This window comes from Mauremys reevesii, linkage group 16 (assembly GCF_016161935.1).
Source record: "Mauremys reevesii isolate NIE-2019 linkage group 16, ASM1616193v1, whole genome shotgun sequence".
NCBI classification, from domain to species: domain Eukaryota; kingdom Metazoa; phylum Chordata; order Testudines; family Geoemydidae; genus Mauremys; species Mauremys reevesii.
In genome coordinates this window covers 8476279-8503570 of record NC_052638.1, presented here as the reverse complement: position 1 = coordinate 8503570, position 27292 = coordinate 8476279, and the positions used below count along the sequence as shown (strand labels likewise).

Genomic DNA, 27292 nt, shown 5'->3' with positions numbered 1-27292 from the left:
GTAAGGGTGAGAAGAACTAGTGCCCCAAACATCCCTGTATAGGGCACTACCATAGCCAAGGGCAGACTAGCTGTTCCCCCCTGCCAGGGACATAACAGCTCACCAAGATCTGACCAGAGCTGCTTGCTTTTCACTGGCTGTTTCTTGTACCAACCATTTCCCACATAAAGCCCCAGTCTGATTATTATTCTGTTACCTAGTTTTTGGCTGTGCTTTTCAACAACTCCCCCCATTCCCCTAGAATACAGAGCTTGTCCCATACATGAAATGTTATCTCCTCTGGCGTGGGAAGAGCCCCACAAGGTACACTGTCGTTCTGGGTTTGAAGTGGTTCAGAGTGGAGGGATGTGTTGCATTTGAAACCTTTCTGAGCGATGTTCACCTGGTTGAACCGGCTGACAAATGTTTGCTTCTGGACTGCTCGTCTCAATTTTCTGTTCAGTCCATAGGTGCTTGACACTTAGAATCTAGTACCTCTTTTTATTACCTTTCTCATCAGGAGAGCACCTACAGTATTGTTCCTGGAATTTATTGTTACAGTTGTGCCCAGTACAAAATCTATACCAAAGAAACATCTTGTAGAGAACTGGAATTTGTAAACAAGCCACATAACTTCAGATAGCTAGATGGAATATCCTTACAAGTGTCCAGAAAACTCATATGGGTATTAATTCCTCAAGAGATATTCTGGGCCAAAATCAATATTGTTGTTATAAAAAAGACTAAGAACGGTGGAACCATCTATTCCAAACCTGGTACTCAGGGAAGAAGTTGATATTTTCCCAACAAAATGAACCCTGGCTATGGAGCAGACTGGGATACAATTATCAAACTCCTCACACAGCTCCAACTACAATTAGTTTCATCATCATTAATTATTTTATTTATTTTATTAAACAAAATAAAGTTGTAATTTTTTTGGACATGGTTCTTCCAGAAAGTCATAGGCACAAGGAGCCAGACCTTCAACTAAAATAAATTGTTGTAGCTCCATGGAAATCAATGGAGGTATGACGATTTACACCAGCCAAGGCTCTCACCCAGGGAGTTTTAATGGTACTAGAATGGGCTCTGGAGATAGTCCCTGAGAAGGGAAGAATTTGAGCTGGATTTCTTTGTCCACTGCTAATGAACTCTGAATCTAACCCTGCTAAAAAAACTTGAACTGGATCTTGCTGATCCACTCAAACAGAGTAGGCTTATCCCATGGTTCTTACTAAAACCTGCCTTTAGTACAAGAGATAGAAGGTGGGATGAAAAATTGTGTTCATTTGTTATTAGACACCACTGCCTACCATTGTCTCTCGCTGTTGTTTGCTCTTTTCATTCCTCTCTGTATCGTACATGGAAACTGTCAGTTTGCTGGCTGCTGCTTCTTCCTCCCGGATCTTGAGAATTTCTAGCACCTTCAGTGAAATCAGAAAATGAAAGACCCCCTGACATTTCCTCAAAGTATGAAGCCCTCCACTTGGCTGGTCTGCTTAAAAGAACATATGCAAGGCTCTGTGTGCAAGGACTGTAGTATGAGCTTATAGACATATTACCTAGGGAGCAGCATGTATGTATTCATATGCTGAGGCTATATCAGTGTGACCAAAAGAACATCTAATAACAAGAACTATGTTGTCTACGATTTTCTACAGACTCTGATAGAATTACCAAATCTATTCACTCTTTTGGAGTCTAAACTCCCCACTGGCTCTAAAAATTGCAATGCTAGCTTTGGCATATTCTATCCCACTGTATAACAGGACTCACTAATATAACCATACGCTAGCCTGCTGATGTGTCAAGACTGAAAGAGTCTAAAAAGTCATTTGCTGGAAACCACTTTATGCCCTTCACTGTTCTGCAATATGTACTTCTACAATCCATTTCATCTTAATAATTACTCTTAATACCTTGCATTTTCACAGCACCTATTATCCCAGGGTCTTAACCCCTTTACAAATATTTAATTAAAGAAGTCTCATATTTTAAAGATAGGGAAACTGAGGCACTAGGGTCTTAAATGACTTGTTCAAGGATACACAGCACGTCATTGGAAGAGCTGGTATTAGAACCCAGATATCTTGATTCCCAGTCTAACCACTAGAACTTACTGCCTCTCCTGTTCTCCCTCACTGTTTCCTCCTCTCCCATTTCCTCTTGTTCTACAAAATATGGTAATACCACTGCAATCCTAAGAACAAATCTGTTTGTTATATATAGAATAAACAACGCGTAAAATGTGAACAATGGGGTTATAGTTTCATTGAGGCATTCTGGTGACATTATGAACTGTGGAAGTGAAAGATGGGTGTCCAAAACCCATTGATGGAATTATAGACCCATAATCCAAGGACCTTAACCTAGTATTTTGGTGGCCCTCTACTTTGCCACCCAACTAGCTCCACAATCCTCTCCATTCCCTAACCAACTGCTATAGGGCTTTCATCAAAGCAGCTTTCTCACCTTCAGATGCAGTGGCCTTCTCTTCACACGCTGGAATGGCTGTGCTCAGTCAATCCTCTCCAATCAGTGCCACGGGAATGGGTTTTGCTATATGCGGTTGCAATGTGTTATTCATTGCAATCCATCTATTTTAAAGTAATTCTTCCCTACAGATAACACAGTGGTAGGCACCTAGATACTATGGCCATTGGTACCTTAGAAGTGCTTAGCTAGCAACTAGATTTTAATCAATACAACGTATAGATTCAGACTCATAGACTTTAAGGTCAGAAGGGACCATTATGATCATCTAATCTGACCTCCTGCACGATGCAGGCCACAGAATCTCACCCACCCACTCCTGTAACAAACCCCTAACCTATGTCTGAGTTATTGAAGTCCTCAAATTGTGGTTTGAAGACCTCAAGCTTCTTGGGCTTCCTCTTCTTCCCTGCTCTGGTCAGCAGGCAAATGGCAGATGCGCTGCTAGATAGCCCAATACATACCCTTTCTGTTGCAGATCTTTGCTCTTAAATTATTCCCTTCCATAGCATGTGGAACAAGAACTGAGCATGACTCTTCATAAACATTCCAAAGAATGATCTCCACAGAACAAAGGCAAGTCATGATTTGTATATTCTGGGTGGGGACCAGCACTGTGTCATTAGAACTTCGATCACTGTTTAGATACTGGATAATATTTGAACATATGGCATGACATGAAGAGATGGTTACTTGAACCTGGCTCCAGACTCCTATCATACTTTGACATTAGCAAGGAGATTTCCCCCATCACCTCTGTTTCAGACTCCCAGACTTGATGCCTCAACTGCTTTTCTGCTTCCGTTAGCTTCAGCATCATTTCGTACAGATGCAGCAGCTTCTTGTTTTTCACAAAAGACCCCACCTAAAGACAGAAACACCAGTGTTGGATGTCAGAGTCTTCCAGACATGTGGGACCAAATCCTCAGCTGGTATAAATTGGCATAGTGCCACTGACTTCAATAGAGCTGTATTGATTTACACCATCTGAGAATCTGGCCCATGGTTAACAGTTAATTTAGCTCCATCTAGGTTTTGAATCTAACACTTCACTGAGCCAGAAAGTGTATTGTTCACCTCTTTGCTGCTGCTGTGTGGCTAGAACCAGCTTTCTGCACACTTGAGGTCACAGGGCAGCAGCCTCAGTTACAGTCTGCATGCTCTTTTCAACGTGACAAAAAATTATAACTATTTTAAAAAGCATTCAGGTGGCAGAAAAAACCCTAAACTTGGGCAAACTAATGGATGGAGAGTTTAGGACAGATGGCAACATCGCACAGTAAGTCCATGGCAGAAATGGAGCTAGAACCCAGGTGGGTATTCCTGACGTCTCGTCCCCTGCTTTAATCGCTCCCCTGAGAGAGAAATGCAGAGAGATTTCAGCTTTCCCTTCATGAACTGCCAGCTTTGAGCCTCAGAACTACAGAAATTGGGTCTCCCCAAATCTCAGTTAGTCCTCCAGCTAGGGCCGGCTCTGGCTTTTTTGCCACCCCAAACAAAAAAAACCAAAAAACCTGCGCGGGGGCCCAAGCAGCAAAGGGGGAGGGGAAACAAACCTGCCAGCCATCCGAAGCAGCGAAGTGGGGGGGCAGGAAACCTGCCGGCCGGAGCAATGGGGGGGGGGGGAGAGGCGTGAAACAAACCTGCCAGCCAGAGCGGCAAAGGGGGGGGGGGGGAGCAAAACAAACCGCCTGGCCGGCTGGAGTGGCAAAGGGGGACGGGGGGCCCAAAACAAACGGCCCGGCCAGCCGGAGCAGCGAAGGGAACAAAAAAAAACAAAATTTAAAAGCAGTACCTGCAGGGCGGCAGGTGCAGGGGGACTCCCAGTCCTGCAGCCCCCAGGCAGCGGAGTGCACACCCCAGCTAGCGGGGTGGGGGGAGAGAGAAGGGGGGTGGCCAGGGCTTCCTTAAGCGGGGTGCTTGCCATGCAGCCCCTCCCGCCGCGCCTCCTGCTGGGAGGGCTCCGCGCCGCTCCAGTGGGTGGGCAGGGAAGGACGTGGGCTGCCGTGTGGGACTTGCTACAGACCTGGCACCGCTCCCAGCAGCTCCCCTCCTCCACACTGCCGCCCCCTACAGGGTGGCAGGAGCAGCAAACCAAAAAGAAAAAAACCAGCAGGGGCGGCGGAAGCGGCGAAGCGCCAAAAAAAAAAAAAGGATTGGGCGGAATGCCACCCCTTGGAATCTGCCGTCCCAAGCACGAGCTGGCTTGGCTGGTGCCTGGAGCCAGCCCTGGTCATACTCGCGCCGTACCTGATAGCTGACGCACATGTCTGATGTCATGATGATCTTGTTTCCTTTATTATCCACATCCTTCCGTTTGATGAACTCCTTCTTTGAGGCAGTGATGTAATCGTCCTTGCAATGATACGTCAGCATAATCCGCTCCTCCACGATCATAAAGATGCGCTCTGCTACATCTTCATCAGCTGGCTTTTCTGGGTTCCTATGGAACTGCTCCTTGATTTGCTAGGGAGGATCGGGAAAAGAGATATTACCTGGTCAGAATCAACCATATGGCCTAGAAAAATGACAAAGTTTGGGGGGATTTGGATGAAACAGATGGGAGACAGAGATCCTAGGTGAAAATTGGGCCGCATTCCAAATCCAAGGTCTAAACATGATAAAGATTTTGGAAGAAGTAATTTTGTCCAGACTAGGACTGTGATGCCATCACTCAATGCTAGGACCAGGGTTCTACTGTTCTCGCCTGTGACTGCAGTGTGACGGAGAAGGAGCAGAGTCAGAGCTGCTCAGTGCAACAAGCAGAGTTGCTGCTTATGGGAGCAGGTTATACCCCTCAAGCACAAGACTAGAGTTGCACCATCCACTCCATGAGGCATTATGCCTTGGAGAGACCTAGTGCTTCCCAGAGCTCCCCACGTGCAGGGGGGGAAAGGATGCACCTTTGAGCACCTGTCCAAGAACCAGCCATGCTCTGGCCCTATATTAACAGGTGGGATGTGTGACCCAGGCTTCAAGGGGTCAGATGTGGGTGTGCCCCCTCCCCCATTATCAGATTTGGTTTTGAGGACTGGCAGGGAGATGGCGGCTCAGTATAGGTAGCACAGGGTTCACCCCAATTGAAAGTGCTGACTTCATGGAATGCCAAGTGGGAGAGAGGGTGCACTGGAGGGGACACCCCAGGTACAGATCTCATGCATCTCCATCTTACAAGCTCTCTGCCCCAGGGAAACAAGGTAGGATCATGGTCCTAGCAGCAAGGGCTGGTTTTGAGGTCTTCTTGTAATAAGCAGTACCAACTATTTTGGAGAGGGTCATTATTATGGCTCTAATTCAAGAAAGCACTGAAGCGCATGCTTAACTTTAAGTACATGCATAATATCCTTCAATGGATTGGGATGCTTTCCTGAATTAGGGCTTATATGACTCCCTGCTAATGACATGGTGCAAATCAGAGTGCTGGTGTCATTATGCAGAGCTATGGGCACATTTCACAATGAAACCCCAAACCTGGCTAGTGTGGGGCTTGAACATGGAAACAAGACCAGTGGAGTATTTTTGGGGTCCTTGTGAACATTTTTTGTCCAAGTTCATAGCTAAATCTTTTGTCTGGCACAAATTTTCGAAGACTTAGTTTCATTTTGGTTGCTCAGTGGAATTGGCCAATTGGAGTTGCTCATGACAATAGGTCACATGGTGGGGTTTCTGGGTCAGACTAGCCCATATGCAGGGCTCCCCTCTCTCGTTTGGAGTTTTGCTTGGCTATGCCAAGTGAAAATGTATCTGAATCTTCACACAAAACTGAAATTGGTATGTTCTGCACAGCTCTAATATCGGTAATGCCCAATATTTCCCTCTTCTTGTACCACTATGGGCCGGGCGTTCAATTCAGTATTAACGAGGAGCTTCTGTGCTCTTTTTGTTCTTTTGCCAAACATCGTGTGCCGGTAGTGCAGGAAATCTGACCGCCCTTCAAAGTATTCCGTCATCTCTTTGGCATTTTCAACCCGTTTCTGAAGGCCATCTACTCGCGTCTCGCTGTAAAACTCCATGGTGCGCTCAGTCTCCGGCTCCATCGTCTTGTAGGTGTGTGCTAGGAAAGCCAGAGATGCTGCGTAAATCTTAAAATGTAAGAATGACAGCGACGATGAATACAGACTTGCAAAATATTACTAGGCGTGAGCAAGTAGCATCTCTCGTGACAAGATTTGCTTTGTGATTGCCCCACCAGCCATCACAGAGCCTGAATGTCCCACGCACCTGTGCAGGAGAGTGAGAGAATGTGAAAAGCCCTGTACTCTTCTGCACCAGCACCCTGTGGATAGCAGCCCTGAAGGACAGCAGCATGCACAGGTCCACTGCATCCTCCCACGCATCTGGGCTGGGCGTAGGTGGAGCCTTGATTGCACCCCTGGAGGCCTCCATGTGTGCAGCTGCCTGGGAGGTACATGCTGCACTGGGTTTATGGCTGTTACAGGGTATGTCTGCCCCAGAGCAGGGGAAACCTAGGAGGCAAATTGTGACTTTGAGACTGGCCTGACAGGATAGTTCTACCAGTTAAACCAGTATAATTATACTGCTTTAGTTAAACCAGGGTTTCTCAAACAGGGGTCGCCGCTTCTGTAGGGAAAGCTCCTGGTGGGCCGGGCCGGTGTGTTTACCTGCCCCGTCCGCAGGTCCGGCCGATCGCGGCTCCCACTGGCCACGGATCGCTGCTCTGGGCCAATGGGAGCTGCTTGAAGCAACGGTCAGTAAGTCCCTCGGCCCATGCCACTTCCAGCAGCTCCCATTGGCCTGGAGCAGCAATCCATGGCCAGTGGGAGCCACGATCAGGTAAACACATCGGCCTGGCCTGCTAGGGGCCTTCCCTACAGAAGTGGCGACCCCTGTTTGAGAAACCGTGAGTTAAACCAGTAGTTAGATGGGCATAACTCCCATGTGGCTATTTTCAGGTTAGCTAAAACCCCTTCCAAAGCAATATAAAGTAAACAGGGGGAAAAAAACAACTATTCTTATTCTGGAATGTGTGTCCACATAGGGAGTTCCATTGGAATAACTATCTTGGTTTAAATTCACCCCTTGGTTTATATTGATTTAACTTTCACATTTAAACAAGTCCTGAGTAACAATCTGGTTCCTGATCTGCCCCCGGGGCAGGGCAACAATGCAAAAGTGTCCCACATGGGGCTTGTAGCAAAGCAACAATTGATCCGGTAGTGAGGGGTGGAGGAGTAAAGCCTGTGCATAAGCTGATAAATTTTCCTCGTTTTGTAAAGCTGTAATGACACTTGGCGTGTTTACAGGACCTTTTATCCCAAAAGACTTTAGAGCTCTTTGCAAACATTAAACAAACATCCAGCCAAGCATTCAGAGGAAACGTAGGAAACTCTATTATGAACCCTAGTTCTGAGAGGGCTGGGGTGTAGCCCATGCTGACCCCACGTAACACTAGAGATGTAAATACCGTTAAAAAAGTTAACTGTTTAACCGAGGGCTGTCGATTAATCACAGTTAACTCATGCGATTAAAAAAAAATTAATCGCAATTAATCGCAGTTTTAATCGCACTGTTAAACAATAAAATATCAATTTAAATTTATTAAATATTTTGGATGTTTTTCTACATTTTCATACATTGTATTCTGTGTTGTAATTGAAATCAAACTGTATATTATTTTTATTAGAAATATTTGCACTGTAAAAATGATAAACAAAAGAAATAGTATTTTTCCATTCACCTCATACAAGTACTGTAGTGCAATCTCCTTGTCATGAAAGTGCAATTTACAAATGTAGATTTTTTTGTTGTTAAATAACTGCACTCAAGAAAAAAACCCCACCCCAACGTAAAACTTTAGAGCCTACAAGATCAATCAGCCCTACTTCTTGTTCAGCCAATTGCTAAGAGAAACAAGTTTGTTTACATTTACAGGAGACAATGCTGCCTGCTTCTTATTTGCAATGTCACCAAAAAGTGAGACCAGGCTGTGACGTTATGACTATGATATAATATCTCATTGAAAGGGGAAAGGGCCAGAAAGAGTTAATTAACTCATAAACTGACCTGACCCATGGGTGAACCTTGAGGACGGGTTAGGAAGATCTGTAAATGACTAGAGCTTTGAAATGCAAGTCTGCATTGTTAGAGGTAGAAGGGGAGATGTTTGCTCAGGTCTTGTGATGGCAGCAAACAAGTCTTGTCTATTGCTATAGTTTTAATTCAAAGATCAAAAAAGGAATATTAACATTTATGATGATACTTGAGTGAAATAGTGTTATTGTCTATGTGTCTCTTTGAAGGTTGTGCTAACCTGTATCTGAACTGTTTAATGGATAAATTACTCTGTGCTAATGGCCAGGATGTTTGGGAGAAGGAGTTGAGCCTATTGTTTTCTCAGGCCGAAAGGCTGCTGGAAATGTATAAGAAGCCTGGGACACGATCCTTCTTCATCTCAGATCTGCTTTGGGTTTCAAGAGGGGGAAACCTTAAGCCATAAGGATTGAGATCCCCAGTCATTGACTGGAGCCACCCTGAATATGGAAATTGGACTATAACCTATGGACTATTTCTAAAAGGACATCTCTGCTGTATATCCGAACCTCAAGAATTGAATTCAAGTCTGTCTGTAGATTAACCTTTTAACCAACACTCTCTATCTTTTCTTTTTTAATAAATTTTAGCTTAGTTAATAAGAATTGGCTATAGTGTGTATTTTGGGTAAGATCTAAGTTATAATTGGACCTGGGTATGTGGCTGATCCTTTGGGATTGGAAGAACCTTTTCTTTTATATGATGAAGTAAGATTCTTAGGAATCATCATCATATCTGACAGGTGTGTCTGGACGGAGGCCTGAGGCTGGGCACTTTAAGGGAACTGCGTGGTTTGGACTTCTAAGTGACCAGTGAGGTACTGTAGAAGCTGTTTTGTGCTGGTTGGTAAATCTGAGTATTGGAATAACCACCAGTGTTTGGGGTTTGTCTGCCCCGTTTGGTTTGCAGTTCACCCTGATTGAGTGACCTCAGCTGGCTCCCACGGGCAGCACCGTCACAGTGGCGTAGTCGTGCTTGGATCCACAGAACCAGGTCAATTAGGCTTTGGGTCAGAACCCCACGCTATCCAAATTTTAAATTTGGGATTGAGAGTTTGGTTGGTTAAAGATCAGTGACCATGAGCCAGAGAGGAACAGCAGAAGCAATGAAACTGCAAGCCTTGAGAGACAGCCTGCGGTTTGAATATGAGCAAAAACTGGCAGAAATTCGAATGGAAGAGAAGCAAGTCTTGGCCCAGCTGGAGAAAGAGGCAGCGGAGAGAAAGAAAGAAGCTGCTGAAAGAGAGAAAGAAGCTGCTAAAAGAAAGAAGGAGGCTGATGAGAGAGAAGAAAAAGCTCGTAAGGGGCGTCTGGAATTACTGGCTGCTGAAGAGAAAGCTCGCCAGAGGCAACAGGAGCTGGAACAGGAGACCCAGAAGATGCAACAAGAAACTGCCAGGCTTCGGCTCCAAGTCAAAAAAGCAATGGAAGAACAGCAGAAACTGTATCCTCTTAAAAATCCAGTTTATAACTGTGTTGATATGTGGTATTATTCTGGGCAGTTTTCTGTGTTTAACCAGTTTTGCTATGGCTATGCAGAGGGGGATTCTAACCTGGTGGGAAATAGCTGTTTGTCTGTGCAAATAAGCAGTGTGTCTGGGAATGAAGTTTCTCAATGTCTGTCTGATGTCTCAGAAGGAAATCTGCAGTTAGATCAAGAGCAGAAAGATCTCATTGGGGAGGAAAATGTTTCTCAGGAGCAGATTAAAGTACATGGTCAGGTTAAATCCCTAACTGAGGAAGGAGAGGGTAAATTTGTAATGGGTAATGGATTGGTGGCTAGTGCAGCTTGTAGAAGTAAACCTGAAATGGGTAACTGTGATTTGCTAAAAGTAGCTCAGTGTAGTGAAAAGAGCAGCAGCTTATCTGTTGGGAGAGGCAATGTGCCTGGTAGGGAAAGTTTGCAGGAGCCTAGGCAGCCTTGTGAGCTGATGGCTTTGTCTAATCAGCAGTTTGGGAAGGGAGGGATAGTGGAAGATGAGTGTCCCTGTCCCTTACCTGTTTCCTGTGTGGAGAAATGTGACAGTGAAGGGAATGTGCCTGTGTCGGTCAGGGGTATTGACTTGCCTATAAAGGAAGCTACTCCAGTCTCCAAGCAGTTGTCTGTGAACAGCCCTGTGTGCTGGGACAAGGGAAGTAAAATCCCAAGCTGTGTGTCTGGTAAAGGAGAATGTGTCTCCGGCTCTTCTGTGTCTGTGGAGCAGACAGAAGGTGCCTGTCAGCCTGTAATGGTTGAGGGTGATTCAGTTGTCTCGAAGTTGGTTGTAAATACAGCTAAAGCCCAGGAAGGGAATGGTCCTGAGTTTGTGTCTGCTGGGGGGAATGGCACTGTGACTAGGTTGCATCCAGTTAGTGTCATAGCAAAATCCCAGAGACCAGACAGTGTGTTGTTGGAAAAGGATGTAGCAACTCTGTCTGATCAGGGTGATACCCCAGCCAGGGCACAAGGAGAGCATAAAGGTGATTTAATTGTGTTACCTACTGACAGTTTAACAACTTGTAGCAAGAAGGAAAAGATTCCTGAACTAGTTCATGGCCAAGGGAAGGAGACTGCTTCTAACCTGTTATCTAGAAAGTCTGTAGGTTTGCCTGAAAGGGAATTGTATAGAAATCCGCCTGTTGGGCCTGAGGTGATTCTAAGTGTAAATAAGACCCAGAAAGAGTCTGTGGTTGCTCAGGGAAGGGCAGAATTTCTGAGAGAGGTAAATTGTTGCTTAGAGAAGCTGCTGAGGAGAGAAATCCTCATGGTAGCCTGTGCAAGCAATTTACTGTAACTAAAGGATGTGAAAGTGATTTAATCAAGAAAGTTTCAGTTCCTAACAGCCAGAAATTTTCTGTTGTGAATGGATCCACTGACTTTCCTTGTGAAAGATCCAGTGTGGGCAGCTTTGAAAAGGTCTCAGATGGAGTAAGAGCTGTTAAAAAAGTTGAGCAGCCCTATAATCAAGTGGCTGTGTGTGGCCAGCTTGTTGGGAAGACAATGGTGTTGGAACAGGACTGTCTCCATACTAATTTTGTAAGTGAGCAGTCTGTGCTTCAGGGTCTGAGGAGAGATTTGGTTACTGGTGTTTCAAAGCAGAACAGTTTTATGGCTGGATGCTTGAGGATGCAGGGGAGAGCAAGCAGACTCTCACCCTCAGACTCTTTGGATTTGTGTGGTATCTCTGTAAGACAAAGTCCAGCCTTGGAATGGGTAGCAGCTGAAAATCTAAACGCTAGTGTCTGTGTTAATGCAAATTACTTGGCTGGCAGGGAGAAGAAAACTTGCTAATAGCTGTGAGCAAACAGAGCCCACCCCACCAGCCAGTGAATTCTGTTAAACATAAGAAATCAGGGTTTAATCCTTCATGACAAGGAGAAAAGTAAAAACTTAATTTTGCAAAGGAAAGCCACAGGGTAACAAACCCCAATGGTATTGAGCCAAAGGTGTGGCATAGCAAACATGATGGTAGATGGACACCTGCAATGGATTTGTTGTTGTTGCTGATGATAATGTTTGTAACTAATGTGTTGCTATTACCAAGAAATGTAAGAATGTACAATGTGCCTAATCTTATGGAAAATCCCTTGAACATGTTAAAAGTAATGCATAAAACCCACTTTATGTTAAAAGGCCTTGTTATACTAATGTTTCACTGTTAGTGCCTGTAAACAGTCTTGGAACTTTTCATAGGAGAAAAGACATTGACCTAATGTGCTGTGTTAAAAGGGAAACTGAGGCACACTACCATATTGCTTGCATGGCTAAATGCCAAGATTCCTGTACAATAAACAACATTAATATCTACATTGGTTTAATGTTAATTGGGTTCCAGGCATTTGCCAAAGTGTATAGATAAATTAGCTAGTTTCTTTAGCTCTTGGCAAGATCACATGAAACATACAGGAACCCTGCTGCAAGAGCAGATACAATCCACTATTGTTCTAAGTGAGTTTTACCTTGAGTTCATAAAAAGATTCAATCATGTTATTGAACATGAGTTGGGTAAACCATTTCTGTTATACAGTGACATGGCTTCTAACCCAATACAAGCTGTAATAAGACAAAACCCAGGATGGATGCAGTCAGTGATGTTTGTGCCATCCCTTCCTGCATCAATTTTTGACTATGATATAATATCTCATTGAAAGGAAAGGGCCAGAAAGAGTTAATTAACTCATAAACTGACCTGACCCATGGGTGAACAAGATCTGTAAATGACTAGAGCTTTGAAATGCAAGTCTGCATTGTTAGAGGTAGAAGGAGATGTTTGCTCAGGTCTTGTGATGGCAGCAAACAAGTCTTGTCTATTGCTATAGTTTTAATTCAAAGATCAAAAAAGGAATATTATCATTTATAATGATACTTGAGTAAAATAGTATTATTGTCTATGTGTCTCTTTGAAGGTTGTGCTAACCTGTATCTGAACTGTTTAATGGATAAATTACTCTGTGCTAATGGCCAGGATGTTTGGGAGAAGGAGTTGAGCCTATTGTTTTCTCAGGCCGAAAGGCTGCTGGAAATGTATAAGAAGCCTGGGACACGATCCTTCTTCATCTCAGATCTGCTTTATTGAGATCCCCAGTCATTGACTGGAGCCACCCTGAATATGGAAATTGGACTATAACCTATGGACTATTTCTAAAAGGACATCTCTGCTGTATATCCGAACCTCAAGAATTGAATTCAAGTCTGTCTGTAGATTAACCTTTTAACCAACACTCTCTATCTTTTCTTTTTTAATAAATTTTAGCTTAGTTAATAAGAATTGGCTATAGTGTGTATTTTGGGTAAGATCTAAGTTATAATTGGACCTGGGTATGTGGCTGATCCTTTGGGATTGGAAGAACCTTTTCTTTTATATGATGAAGTAAGATTCTTAGGAATCATCATCATATCTGACAGGTGTGTCTGGACGGAGGCCTGAGGCTGGGCACTTTTGGTTTGGACTTCTAAGTGACCAGTGAGGTACTGTAGAAGCTGTTTTGTGCTGGTTGGTAAATCTGAGTATTGGAATAACCACCAGTGTTTGGGGTTTATCTGCCCCGTTTGGTTTGCAGTTCACCCTGATTGAGTGACCTCAGCTGGCTCCCACGGGCAGCACCGTCACACAGGCGTTCGCATGGAACATTTGTAGCCGGCATTGCAAGGTATTTATGTGCCAGATATGCTAAACATTCGTATGCCCCTTCATGCTATGGCCGCCGTTCCAGAGGACATGACTCCATACTCATTTAAAAGATAATGCGTTAATTAAATTTGTGACTAAACTCCTTAGAGGAGACTTATATGTCTCCTGCTCTGTGTTTTACCCGCATTTTGCCATATATTTCATGTTATAGCAGTCTTGGATGATGACCCAGCACATGTTGTTCATTTTAAGAACACTTTCCCTACAGATCTGACAAAACGTAAAGAAGGTCCCAATGTGAGATTTCTAAAGATAGCTACAGCACTCGACCCAAGGTTTAAGAATCTGAAGGGCCTTTCAAAATCTGAGAGGGACAAGGTGCAGCGCTTGCTTTCAGAAGTCTTAAAAGAGCAATACTCTGATGAGCAAACTACAGAACCTGAACCACCAAAAAAGAAAATCAGCCTTCTGCTGGTGGCATCTGACTCAGATAATGAAAATGAGCATGCGTCGATCTGCACTGCTTTGGATTGTTATCAAGCAGAACCCATCATCAGCATGGACGCATGTCCCCTGGAATGGTGGTTGAAGCATTAAGGGACAAATGAATCTTTAGCACATCTGGCATGTAAATATCTTGCAACGCCAGCTACAACAGTGCCATGAGAACGCCTGGTCTCACTTTCAGGTGACATTGCAAACAGAAGCCGGCAGCATTATCTCCTGCAAATGTAAACAAACTTGTTTGAGCGATTGGCTTGATCAAGAAGTAAGGCTGAGTGGACTTGCAGGCTCTAAAATTTTACATTGTTTTATTTTTGAATGCAGTTTTTTTTTTTACATAATTCTACATTTGTAAGTTCAACTTTCATGATAAAGGGTTTGCACTACAGACTTGTGTTAGGTGAATTGAAAAAAAATTTTTTTTTACAGTGCAAATACTTGTAATAAAAAATTAATATAAAGTGAGCACTGTGCATTTTGTAGTCTGTGTTATAATTGAAATCAATATATTTGACAAATGTAGAAAACATCCAAAATATTTAAATAAATGGTATTCTGTGATTGTTTAACAGTCTGATTAATTGCGATTAATTTTTTTAATCGCTTGACAGCCCTAGCTTAAACGATTAAAAATATTTCATTTCAATGGTTAACCGTCTGGGACCAATCCAGCCGGCGTGGATGGGGCTGATCCAGCTGGGTGGCGCGGCTGGGGTCGCTCTGGCCGGGTGGCACCACCCTGGTCGAGCAGTGTGATTCGGGCTGCTCCCGCTGGTGCAGAGCCACTGGGGTCGGCAGCCTGACTGGCCCGGGGCAGGCCTGGGGGTTAGTTGTAAGACTAATCCTTATCGGTTCACCAGTTAATATTTTACATCCCTATGTAACGCTGTGCTGGGGGCTTCTGGGGTCAGCACTGACTGCAAGGGGAGAGTTATTTCTGTTAAAACCTTCTTGGGTGAGATCTTTGTCCCTGCTCCGATCCCCTTATGCCAGGTAAAAGGGCTGGAGCAGCATAAAGGAGCTTGGTTCTGCCTGGGGAAGGATTCTCCCCAGGTTGGAGCTGCAGAAGACAACCCAGGCTGCCTTCTGAGCACCCTTCACACTCCTCCATGTAAGGATGTGCTGGGGGTGGGAGGGGCGTGTCAGAGGTGAGATTGCAGCATGCAGTGCTGTAGCGATTTCAGGCAGCCCTGTGGCCCATAGGAGAGCCGGAGGAAGCTGCTATATCTTAGATAGGACCCAGGTCTGTCTAAGTTTCATTGGGGACCTCTCCAGACCCAGGATACCTCAGGATCAGGAAGGTGCACACACCTTAGCACCCCCTCCCCTGGGCTGCAAGTTGTGAATTTCACCTCTTCAGTTTCTTGTGTTGTAACCAGTGCTTACAAAGGCTCTAGAATGAAATCTTGAACCTTGCTTGGTGGAGGGTTTTTGTTGTTGTTGCTGAAAGAGGTGACTGTGTCCAGTAGTTTACAGTCCCATGATTGGCCTTTTTGCCAAACCTAGGAGGAACGGTCACTGGGTCGCAGAGAGTGCACAGCCCCTGATGGGGCTGAGTTTGTGTACCTTTGAGACCTTGGATGTGTCCTGGGCTGAAGTACTCTGTCGTCACCTCTGTTTTTTTATTCAGTTCTCTCATGTTCATCATGTCCTCTCTGTTTTCGAACCACTCCTTCACCTCCAGCACTCTGATACCTAGCAGGAGAAAAACCCCATGGCACAACCATGTGGCCCCTTGAAAATCCTAGACATCAGACATTCCATGGTGATGGCAACACAGGAGGTAGGGGAGAGAAAATCAGGTGACTTGTGCTAAAGGAGGATGCTGGGGAAAGGAGGTTGTTTGTCCAGTTAGGGGCTTACACTCTGTTTCCTGGACCATCTGCTTATGGGCATGACTTAGAAATAAAGAAAGGTCTTTATTTAAGCATAACACACACTGTCCCCTTCATTTTCATAGAGATTTAGCTGCGTGACTCCCCTTCGCATCAGTGGAAGACAGGGCGATCAGTTAGCACTATCCTGCCGTTTCTCTATAGGAGAAAACTATAGGCAACTCCTGCTCACAATTCAGGACTTGATCCTGAGAGGTGCTGAGTGCTCTAGCCCGATTCTGCAAAGCATTTAAGCAAGTGCTTAATGTCAAGCAGGGGAGTGGAAAGCATTACTAACGTGCTTTAAACAAAGCACATGCGTAAGTGCTTTGTTGGATCAGGCCAAACTGCTCAGTGCCTGGATGGATCAAGCCATCAAACAGCATGGTGACTGCACTGCTTTCTGGGAACCGTACAGCTCAGTGGCCTGTCATCCGGCTTGTGACCCATGGTACCTCCCAAACCCGACAAAGCCCTTGAGAGTAGCCCTGAATCAGACCCAGAGGAACGAAAGTGATCAGTGATACCGACCAGCATCGCAGTTACGTCTTAGGACAGATTTATAGACTCCAGTAAGAGTCCCCAGCGGTGCTGGAAGCCTTAGGATTTGTAGGGGAGCGAACAGGGCAACGGGAAGAAGGGGTTGAGGGAGCAGAAGAGGAGAAGCAAGAAGTGTGAAAGGAGGGGGAGAAGGGATAGGAGATACATTGGCACCTCTCTATCCTATTCTTCCCCCCACTGCACCCCACCCATTTGTGTATTGTCTCAATGGACTCGTGCTGATCATTCATCTCCCCTTACATTCCGGGTCCTCATAGATGGTGAGGCGTTTGACCAGCCCGTTGCTATTCAGGTACGGTGCCCATTTCTCCAGCTTTGCGTTCTTGTACTGGATCACCTTCTTCCCTTGGGGACAGCGGGTCTCAAATTCTGCAGAGGGCAAGGAGAAGGATTTAGCTGCAAGAGCTGAGAACACAGGAACAGAGTTGCTTGTGTTTAGCAGCTGCTGCCAACACTAAAAGGAATTCACATGGAGAAATAAAGGACTCAGGAGAAACGATTTGTTCCTTTGTCACATTCAGCTGCCTGAGAATGTATTAACATCCTTACTGTGGAGAAGGAACGTTGTTCCTGATACTCTCCGTGGCTGTAGGAAGGTGATGCTCTTTTGGGGTGGGGGGGGTCAATCTGGTGGGGTGATTAGCCCCCTCTGCTGACTTCAGTGAATGTTGAGAGCACATAGGAGCTCACAGGACTGGGCCTGATCCAGCTGTCTCTGGGAGCTGGATCGGGTCTTGAATTTTCATCGTCACGACATACTGCAATGGATTGTATGGATGGGTATTGTCCTTTAACATCTGTGTATCTTCTGCTAGTGATGATTAAATCAAAGTAGAAAAGAAAGACACAGCCTTGGGGGTGTGGCTGCCAGAGGGGATTAGCAATGGGGTGAGGAACCTTTCACTTCTCTCTGACTGGTCAGACTATGGGCAGTACCTTCTGAATTACCGCCTGAATTTCCCATTTACAAATAATTTAACTAGAGGCCGCTCTTGAATAAAGTTCTTACCAAATATAAAAGATTTTCCTCTTATAGCATCTTCTGTCCAAGGATTGCAAAGTACATTAAAGAATTAAGCTTCACAATACACTGTGAAGTAGGCTATTAATTCTGTTTTACAGATAGGGAAACTGAGGCTCAGAAAAGTTAAGGGACTTGCCTGAAGTCACACAGTGAGTCAATGGTAAAAGTAGGAATAGAACCTAGATCCCCTTGCTCCCAAACCTGGGCTTTAACCACTAGACACGTATAATGATTAATGACACTTTGTTCTGCTATAGCACATATGCGTTAATGCATCGACTGCCATGTAACGTGGATAATGCCAGGAAAGATATCCTGGCAGGCAGAATTCACCCAGGTAACAGGCAAAGGAAGAAAACAGGTCCTGTGTCCACAGTGGGGACAGAGGTTCCCAATTTAGGATGAGATAATAGGTTCTGGGAGAACCCATGGGCACAAAACACAGCTGTGTAATTAAATAATAATGGGTATCCTAATTATTGTGTATCCTGATTTATTGCTATTTCATTGCTTGACTTTGTCCAGTATGTTACAAATAATCATTGCAATACACAAAGTTGTATCTGTTGCCATCAGAAGAATATGCAACATGGTAAAGGAAGAACAAATACCTTTCCGAGATATTTGAATCGGGTCCACCCAGGATGCTGGCATGTCAAAACCCTTCTCCTCTTCCTCCTTATCCTATCAAGACAGAGCAAGGGTTTCCATTAGGTGAGCAATGCCCTGAGCAAAGCTGGCAGTGCTCTCCTGCCATGACAGGAAGCACATTTGTCTCTGGAAATACTTGTCATATTAGACTGTGGTTCATGCAGGTTATACACATTCCCAGGCCACACAGTGGTACGGTAAGGGATGGTTTCTTTGAGTTATACACACTGCTGAGGATACAGTCATGCAGCAAAGCATGGTTTATAAAGTCACAGTTCCACGAGACCCATGAGATATTTATGCATGTGACCAGTATCAGAGAGGTAGCCATGTTAGTCTGGATCTATAAAAAGCAGCAAAGAGTCCTGTGGCACCTTATAGACTAACAGATGTATTGAAGCATGAGCTTTCATGGGTGAATCCCCACTTCGTCAGACGCACCCATGAAAGCTTATGCTCCAATACGTCTATCAGGTGCCACAGGACTCTTTGTCACTTTATGCATGTGAGTATTTGCATCCAAAAGCTCACCCTAAAAATCATACGGGTTGTTTAGTCAATAAAGTCTCAGAGTCAGTGGGACATTTCTGACCATATAATTTTGCAGAGTGGGTGCTATTTTATGCTTCACAACTAATTGCTCTTGGATTTTTCCACTGTAACTGCGTGGCTGTTCCATTGAAAGGAACACTGCTATGTTCACTCCGTCCAGAAGCCCCTCACACATTGCCACTAACAGAACCCAGCCATGGCCTAAAGGACTCCACTTTCTTTTCGTTTAAGATCATGCTGACTGTGGAGAAGCTCAGGACTGATTGAATATGGCAGTGCTCATTAGAACCAATGACTTGCTTGTTTATTTCCTAGAATCTGAGAAAGGCACTCACATACCATGGTGATGGGCATGGTATGAACAGATTAGATAAAGGGAGAGAATGTGTTGATGTCATCCCTACGCTATCACACTGTGTCCTTCATACTAAGAGTTGTTCCTCTCAACACACAGTATTTTCTTTTGTGAATATTATAAAAATACATGTATTATTTCCAAATCCCATTGCCACGTTCCTGCAGCCCCAGGGAGACGAGACGCAGGTAGAAGGTGTCCTGAAAAGTTGTATACTTGAATTTGATTTTTAAAAAGTAGTTTCATCCTGGGCAGGCCGTGAATATGGGTCCCATCTATCGGTTCTCCCAGCAATCAAAGCTCAGCAGGCGCAGTAACACATCGGTGACCACTTGGGATGTCAGTGGTGCCGCTACGCAGCTAATCATGGTCAGAGGGAATTACACAGTAACAGCAGTGCTTGAGTTCAGAGCCTCCTGCTCCAAAAAGCACAGGTCGCCTCCCCATCACTTTAGCTGAAGGAGAATGTCTACCAGCCCTATAGGACTGAGGCAGTGAAGCACCTCTGATTCTATCCAGCAGGGGGCAGAGGCACACATACACATAGGCCCCGTTCATTACAACATCACTCCCCTCTATCAAGAAGTCCTAGTAGAAACATAGGAAACTTACAAAATCATCCAAGTCCTCATCAGCTAACTCCTCTTCTTCCTCCTCCGGAAGCAACAGAAGGGGCTTGTCGATCCCCAGCAGCATGAACTCCCACCGCACTGGGTCCCCGAGGTCAAAGGTGAGATCCTAAGCAGGACAGAACAACTCGGGTGACCAGATGTCCCAATTTTATAAGGGCAGTCCTGATATTTGGGGCTTTTTCTTATATAGGCTCCTAGTACCCCCCACCCTCTGTCCCGATTTTTCACACTTGCTGTCTGGTCACCCTAAGAACAACCAGGGTTGGCCATAAAGGTGTCTTCAGCTTACGGTGCTAATACCAAGAAACATATGACCTGCCACAGAGCACTCAACTGCATGTGAGTCTCACTCAGTAGCAGACGTTCGGAATCATGTGGAGTTCTAAGGATTTCAGTGGGAGGTTACATCTATTCTTAGTGAGGGACTTGCTGAATTCCGGGAGGTGGGCAGGGACAAGCCCGCCCATGTGTAAAGACCCCTCCCCCAACCTTTGGGGAGGAGCCACTGGACCCGGGACTAAAGTGAAGATGGGGGAGAATTAAGGATTAACAGGGTCGGAAGTGGGGGTCATAGGTTCAAAACTAGGGCTCCAAAGGGGGACACCGAGCAGAGAACCCTAGATGGTGCCCAGTGCTCCTCAAAGCTGCCTAGGGAGCCAGCAGACGCCGTCCAGTGGAACTCTGCCCGGATGCGCGCGATCAGGGAGGAACAAAAAAAGGCCCCACAGTTGCAGGGCACCTCCCGGTCCAACATCCTCCTCTTGGTATTGTACATGGCCACTTTGGCAGCTTGTCAGAAGCCCAAGGGCTGCACCTGTCCACTAAAGGCCCTGGACGCAGTTCAACGCTGCACCAGTGCAGGGACTGAGCGGAAGCAGCTGGGGGTTCCTGGTGTCAGTTGGAGTATTCCCAAGGGCTGCTCTAACTTCTGCACTGGCTGTCGTGGCCCCACGGCTTTGCTGCAGCTGGGGAATAGCGAGGGTGTAGAAACACCTTCGCCACGTCTCCTCCCATCCTGGTCTATCCGGACGTGCCTCTGGAACTCTCTCTGTATGGGGCCCTTGTTGAGGGAGGGGACATGCAGCCAGCTCTGCTGGCTGGGGATATTCCCCAGGGATGGGCTGCACTGGTAGCTTTGCAGGCACATCCCACCGGCCTGGTCAAAGATCAGCGGTGAATTGGGCCCCTGCCTACACCCTGGCTCAGATGCTGGTGTCGGGGGCAGCTGCTCTGACTTCTGGACCTAACGCCAGTGTAAGCAGAGCTAAGGGGGAGGGACGGCAAGTGAAAGGTGAGCAGCCACGTGGGTCTCCATTTTCCCCAGGCCACAGAATCCAACTGCTCGCTCTCCCGCAGGGCAGGCACCATTCCAAAGGGGGAGTTACCTTGCAGCCATTCCAGCAATCCTGCATGTTGACCCAGTAGTTCTTGTGGTTCCAGATGCTTTCGATGCCGAGGAAATGGTCGTCGGTGGTGCTGTAGCTGTGTGCTGTGAAGGGATTAATGAAGAAGCTCTCCGGCACCTCCCGCTTCCCCGACAACACCAGAACCCAGGCGTGGACACGTAACCCGTACAAAGGGTCCGGCTTCGGCTTTTCCGCTTCCTGCAGAACGGAGTAATGATCAGCAGTTATAATCCAACACAACAACAACTGTGTTTGGTCCTTCTCTGGTACCGTTCTGCCAAGGCTCTCCAGGCGCCACACTGATTAATGAAACCTCACGGCCCCCGCTGTGAAGTAGGTAAGTATCATTAGCCCCGTTCTATAGTAGGGAAATTGAGGCACCAAGCGGGGAAATGGTGTGTCCCCAAGGTCACTCAGTGGGTCACGGAAACAACCAGCAATGGAACCAGTTCTGGCCACATCCCCTCTTTATAACAGCTGGAATTCTTTCCAGTTAATCAGCTTGCTAAATGCCAGACCGCTATTTACTGTTATGGGTAAAATGAAAAAAAGAAAACCAAAGCTGGCCAGTAACCAGTTCCTTCGTTTAAGCAGCTTGTCTGTTTATACAGTGTACGTCTGTGTGGACAATCTGCTCTCTGCTGAGCTGTGCCCCCGCCCCCCGGCCTTGTCTCTACAGCAGTCAGAATGTACTAGGTCAGTCGTGGCGCTAGTGTCAGTGAGGTAGCTCTGAGCCAGGGACAGAGCATGAGGCTGGGAATCAGGGACTCCTTGAACCCAGCTCCTCAAGGCATGAAAATCAGCAAAGCTCTATGGAAGTCAATGGTACTATGCTAATTTACACCGGCTGAGGATCTAGCCCCTGACTTTTGTTCCCCGTCCCGCCACTCTGCGTGTGCCCCTTTGCAAGCTCCTTAGGATTAAATTTTCAAAAGCAGCCGCCATTTTTGCCTGCCTCAGTTTTGGGTTGTCCAACTTGAGATGTTTAGGGCCTGATTTTCAGTGTCTCTGAGCCTCCACTATTACTTCCAGTAGATGCCAATGGAAACTGCAGGTGTTCATCATATCAAAAAATCAGTGGATACTTTTTGAAAATCTAGGGCCCAATGGCACCGTGCCTCAGTTTCCCCATTCACACAACTGGGCTAATATTACTTATCTGCCTTGGAGGGGGTCATGAAGATTAACTTAACATCTGAAAATCTGGGAGGTGTAAGGGATTGTATATTGACACCTATTTCAGGGCTACCTCATGCTGCCTTTTCCCAGGCTAAATGCTCGCTGATAAACACAGTGACTTATCGGCCCACTGAAGTCAGTGAGGGCTGAGGGTTTCTCACAGCTCAATGAAGGATGATTTAGTTGGGTTGGTCCTGCTTTGAGCAGGGGGTTGGACTAGATACCTCCTGAGGTCCCTTCCAACCCGGATCTTCTATGAGTCTATGATGGGAGGTGGCTAGCAACTTGATGAGTCGGTCACTAGCTGTGTCAGGGATCTTGCTGCTGAGACTTCGGAGTAAGATGGAAACACATGAACATTTACTCACCATGACCCTCTCCTCTTCCTCCTTCTGCTTCTTCTTCTGTGCGGCTTCAGTATCGGCTTCCTTCTTGGCCACCTGCTGGAGCTCAAACTTGCTGCGCAGGTCCCGTGGGGGCTTGACTGCGTACTTCTTGATCTTCTCCTTCACGGGCTCTTTCAGGACCTGCAACCACAAGAGCAGAGGGCTACAGAGCCTTATTTAACCCAATAGGGATGTAAGGGAGCCCACAGGACAGGCAGGTCACAGGCACCCCTTGGTGCTCAGCTCCCTTAACATTCTGTGAGTTAGTACTTCATGGATCTGGGGTTCAGTAAACTCTGAGAGCCCAAACAGGCCTCTTCAGTGAAAGAGTGACCTAGAAAAGAGCTCAGCAGATCACCCAGGCGTAGAGAAGATCAGATACACAGATCTTGCCCTTGGTTCAGAACATTTACACTGGAGCCCCCAGTCGGAACCAGAGGCACAGACCTGTGGGGCGCCAGTCACATTCAGTATGCCTGGCCCTTCTCACCGCATTGTGGCTGACTCGCCAGAACCAGTGAGCTGGGCTCCTCACCTTCTCTGACTTCTCCAGCAGTGGGCACACCTCCCTGGTCTCATCCATCATGCAGATCTCCCGGGTGGCGTAACCGTTCACACAGTAGGCATCATAGCCCGCACCGATCAGCAGGGAGCACAGGAGCACGCTGAAGCCAAAGCAATTGCCCCTTTGGTACTTCAGGATGGTGGTCGGGGAGGGGAGGTAACTGGGCTTTAAAGAGCAAACACGTTTCCTTGTTTAAAGTCTTATTCCCGTCTTCTTGGTCTCTCTTTACCTCCACCCTCGAATCCCCTCCTTCTCCAGAAACAAAGCACAGGCTCTCAGACGCACTGAGGTTCTCTGGGCCAAGCGCTGCAAAACTACAATGGGATTCGCATGTAGACAGCTGAGGAGAGAATGGGGCCCTCTGGTTCACACTTCCCCTGTTAGCTTATTCCCTGTATCTATGGTCCCTGCATGTGAAATAACTCTGCCTGAGTTCACTGTTTCCCCAGAGTTCTCTCCTTTGTGGAGTCCTTTGCTAGGAAGCCATGTGGGCTAATGGATGGCACAGAAGGCTAGCAGCCAGGAGACCTGGAGTCTAATCCCAGCTTTGACACTTGCTGTGCAACCGTGGGCAGGTTGCTTCACCCCTATGTGCCTCAGTTTCCCCATACATTAAATGGAGATAATGATACGTTCTATGAGATCTGTCAGTGCAACGAGCTAGAGAAGTGTCAGGATTTGATTGCTGAATCCCACACCAATTTGAACTTAGGGCCGCTCTTCAGCAAGTATAAATCAGCGTGGCTCCACTGCAATCAGTGGGGCTGCGCTGATCCTCACCAGCTAAGGATCTGATCCTTCATCTCTAACCGTGTTACCAGACCCCTCTTCGGTCTGGAAGCCTCTGTCAGGGCACCCCAAAGTCTCCTGTGGCGCTCAGACAACATCCCACCAAGGTGCCTCATAACAGGTCACCGAGACCTACCAGCTTCTGTCCCTGCACATGCTACTCCTCTCCAAGGCAGGCGGCCTCCCGGTCCTTGGAAGGGAAGCCTGATGCTTTAGCATGCAATGAGCCACCAGCTGATCTCCGTTGCACATGCCCACTTCAGTGGAACTACTCTGCTTTTACATGGCTGTGGGTGTGGGTAAGACCAGGATCAGGCCCAGTAGGCTAGATGGAGGCTTGTGGGCACTGTGCACATTGGTTTGGGAGGCCCAGAGTCTCCACTCAGCACTTGGGAAATGATCATGCCTGTAACATGGTCATGTGCCCAAATAATGCACAGGGCTCATGGAAGTCAATGGGAGTTTTGCCTGAGTAAGGAGGGAGAAAGGGTTCTTAACAGGCCCTCTTGGGGAGGGGGCTCCTGGAGGGGTCAAAGGGCAAGACTCGTCATAGCCCCATAACCCAGGTTGTGCCAGTGTGATACCGTGATGAGAAACCCATTACTGTTAATGATGTGGGATCCCAATGCGCCAAGGGAGGCAACTGGAAGACTCAAGGAAGTGCCATTTCTTACCGGTGTGATGGGGGACAAGAGGGGCTCCATGGTGAGATAGTCAGAGACGAACTGGGCACAGCCGTCCCAATTGTACAGCTCCGGGTATGGCTGCAGGGTCGGGCGCACTGTGGTGCTCACAAATTTCTGCAGCAAGAGGATGTTGGTTAGCGGCTACGCGGTGGGGAATCCATCAGAAAGCGGCGTGACAGGGAGGGACTCCGGGGCCAGCTGGCCAGAGCTAATGTCCAACTCCTCTCTAAAATACAGCACACGTTTGGTCAACCTTCTTGCTCTATTATGGACTCCTTCTGAGATGGGAAATATAGTGGGCAGAGAGGCCGTCTCAGCACAGCTTCTGAAATACACCTCTGTCTGTCCTCTGCCTTTGTCACATCCTGGCTGGACTACAGCAATGGAATATTCCTGGACATGAAGGCTTCAGCACCTGGGTAACTGCAACTAGGACCGAGTGCTGCAGCGCCCGACCACCAGCAACCAGGGCAGTGACGTCAATGGGAGTTGAGTTCAAGATGCCCATTGCAGGATTGGGCCCTTCCCCGCTATCTTCTAATCTCAGGGAAGCCTCACACCTATCATTACACATCCGGCAGATGCGGTTCATAGAAGGCTTGTAGGTTTCCAGCTTCCACATGTTGTGCCTGGCATGTTGTCAGTAAAAATTTTGAATGCTGAATCCACTCATCCTGAACTTGGGGGAGACAGGCCCAGAACTGGATGCTAGCTCTGCAGCTCAGGCCTGTCCCTGTAATGGGCCCAAACAGGACCCATATTTTAACACCCAACATCTGGAGAGGTTCAGACTAAGATCCAAATCTGGATCTAAAATTTGTGCCTCAGACCGAGCTCGAGGGCTGAGCATATTGTGGGACTTCGGAGTTGATCTCTTAGACTCAGGTATTTTTTTTAGTTTGATTCACTTCTTTTTTCTGTTCCCCAAATGTACTGTATGCTGAGTGTACAGTCAGTGCGATGGGTATACAGTCGGTGTGTATAACTGCTGTGTGAAGTGTGAAGTTGGTATGGTGGAACTACAACTGGTAGGATGGGTGTATAACTGGGGTGCTCAGCGCATACCTGGGCACTGACTGTACAATTGGTGGGTTTTCAGCACTGGTTGTGTCTATTGCAAGGGAGCACACGGGACTGGCCCTTGGACAATACTACTGCTAAAATATGTTTGCAGTAAAAAATACATGCAAATGAATAAAAAGATAATCAGCATAGAAAGAAAGAAAGAAGTGACTGTGCAGAATTGTACATAGTCCATATCATACGCTATCAAAGGAAAACAAACCCAGATTGTCCCCAACACCCCTATCTCCAGATGTTCCTTTACCTCCACTCCACACTCATTTAATGGGTGGAGGAAGAGTGGCTGGCGATCCGGGCAGAGATGCGCATACTGTCGATGGAAATTGTCAGCTAGTTGCAGCAGCATCTGCTCCTTGGCAGAATTCGTCTTGTAGGAGGCTGGTAACTGGGAGGTGTCAATGGAATTCCAGTCAAATTCACTTCATGCGGTGGGAGGGGGCAAACAGAGATGGATAATGAACATAGTGAGATTCAGATGTCTGAAGAAACACTAGGGTCTCTCTTCTATTATTTCCCAGCAGTTGGTGCAAATTAAATAACTTTGGGGTCATACTGAAAAGTGCACAATTCAAAATAGGAGGACATGAAACCCAACTAAACTGCTCCCAGTGATGGCAAGTGACCTGCACAGCCCAGTGGGCCTGTAAGTATCTTCCTATGATCTCTGTATACCTGATCCAATGGGGAACACACAAAAAATGCAATTTAGAGAGCCAGTTAGAGCACGGCTTGTGCCATGAAGCATGAGGGTTTACCTCCCTTCCAAAACACCTGGTCTTTTTAGTCCTTACTCTGGTAACTCTGGAGAATTCCATTATCCATATAAATGGATTTTTTTTTATCATGCTAAGCAATTGGCCTTGGTGCTATCTTGAGGCATGGAGTTCCATAAACTAGCTGTGCATTGGTGAGAATGGATTTCATCTTAGCTGTTTCAGAAATGCAGTCTGTCATGTATTCTTGTCTATCTGTCTGTCTGTCTCTCACACACACACACAGATTCCTACTTACGGTACAACATTTGGGATATGGACTTGGATCTTTGACAGCTTCTCTTCCAGGTCTTGGAGTTCATTACTAATCACAAAGACTTTATTTTCTTCCTCCTCCTCTTCCCCATGCTCTCTCAGGACCTCCATCCTGCTCCCTCATGGGCTGCTGGGAGAGAAGCACTCACGGGTTATTTTAAAAGGGTAAGAAAGGGCAACAGAGACACATTTTTATTCTCTGCCTACGGATTTGTTTGGAATGAGGAAAGCGGAGTTGGTTGGGAGTGGGTTCCCTCTTAGGGAAAAATGTGATATAGGGCGTGATTTTAATCCCTATTGGTCTGCTGACTACTGATTAGTGTGAGATGTGGCTGGCGGAGTGGGGAAGCAGAAGGGCTGATGCTTCTTTGATGGATTAGA

General features: G+C 46.4%; 1 protein-coding gene across 3 annotated transcripts in view; it reads right to left on the bottom strand.

The window, feature by feature from the left end:
• The window catches only part of DRC7 (dynein regulatory complex subunit 7), a 30699-nt gene that overhangs the window by 1393 nt on the left and 2014 nt on the right, over nucleotides 1-27292 (bottom strand). For 2 of the 3 annotated variants that reach the window (XM_039503002.1, XM_039503001.1), the window contains exons 2-15: nucleotides 26895-27041; nucleotides 26128-26302; nucleotides 24789-24914; nucleotides 23296-23490; nucleotides 22743-22901; nucleotides 21175-21393; nucleotides 19770-19895; nucleotides 18211-18283; nucleotides 16816-16944; nucleotides 15707-15835; nucleotides 6303-6529; nucleotides 4726-4941; nucleotides 3230-3340; nucleotides 1296-1406 (exon numbers count right to left, since the gene is read on the bottom strand). In XM_039503002.1, the coding sequence (XP_039358936.1) occupies nucleotides 1296-1406; nucleotides 3230-3340; nucleotides 4726-4941; nucleotides 6303-6529; nucleotides 15707-15835; nucleotides 16816-16944; nucleotides 18211-18283; nucleotides 19770-19895; nucleotides 21175-21393; nucleotides 22743-22901; nucleotides 23296-23490; nucleotides 24789-24914; nucleotides 26128-26302; nucleotides 26895-27022 (2124 nt within the window). In that variant the 5' untranslated portion in view covers nucleotides 27023-27041. The remainder of the gene's footprint in view (nucleotides 1-1295; nucleotides 1407-3229; nucleotides 3341-4725; nucleotides 4942-6302; nucleotides 6530-15706; nucleotides 15836-16815; nucleotides 16945-18210; nucleotides 18284-19769; nucleotides 19896-21174; nucleotides 21394-22742; nucleotides 22902-23295; nucleotides 23491-24788; nucleotides 24915-26127; nucleotides 26303-26894; nucleotides 27042-27292) is intronic. The other variant, XM_039503000.1, reaches the window with a different exon arrangement.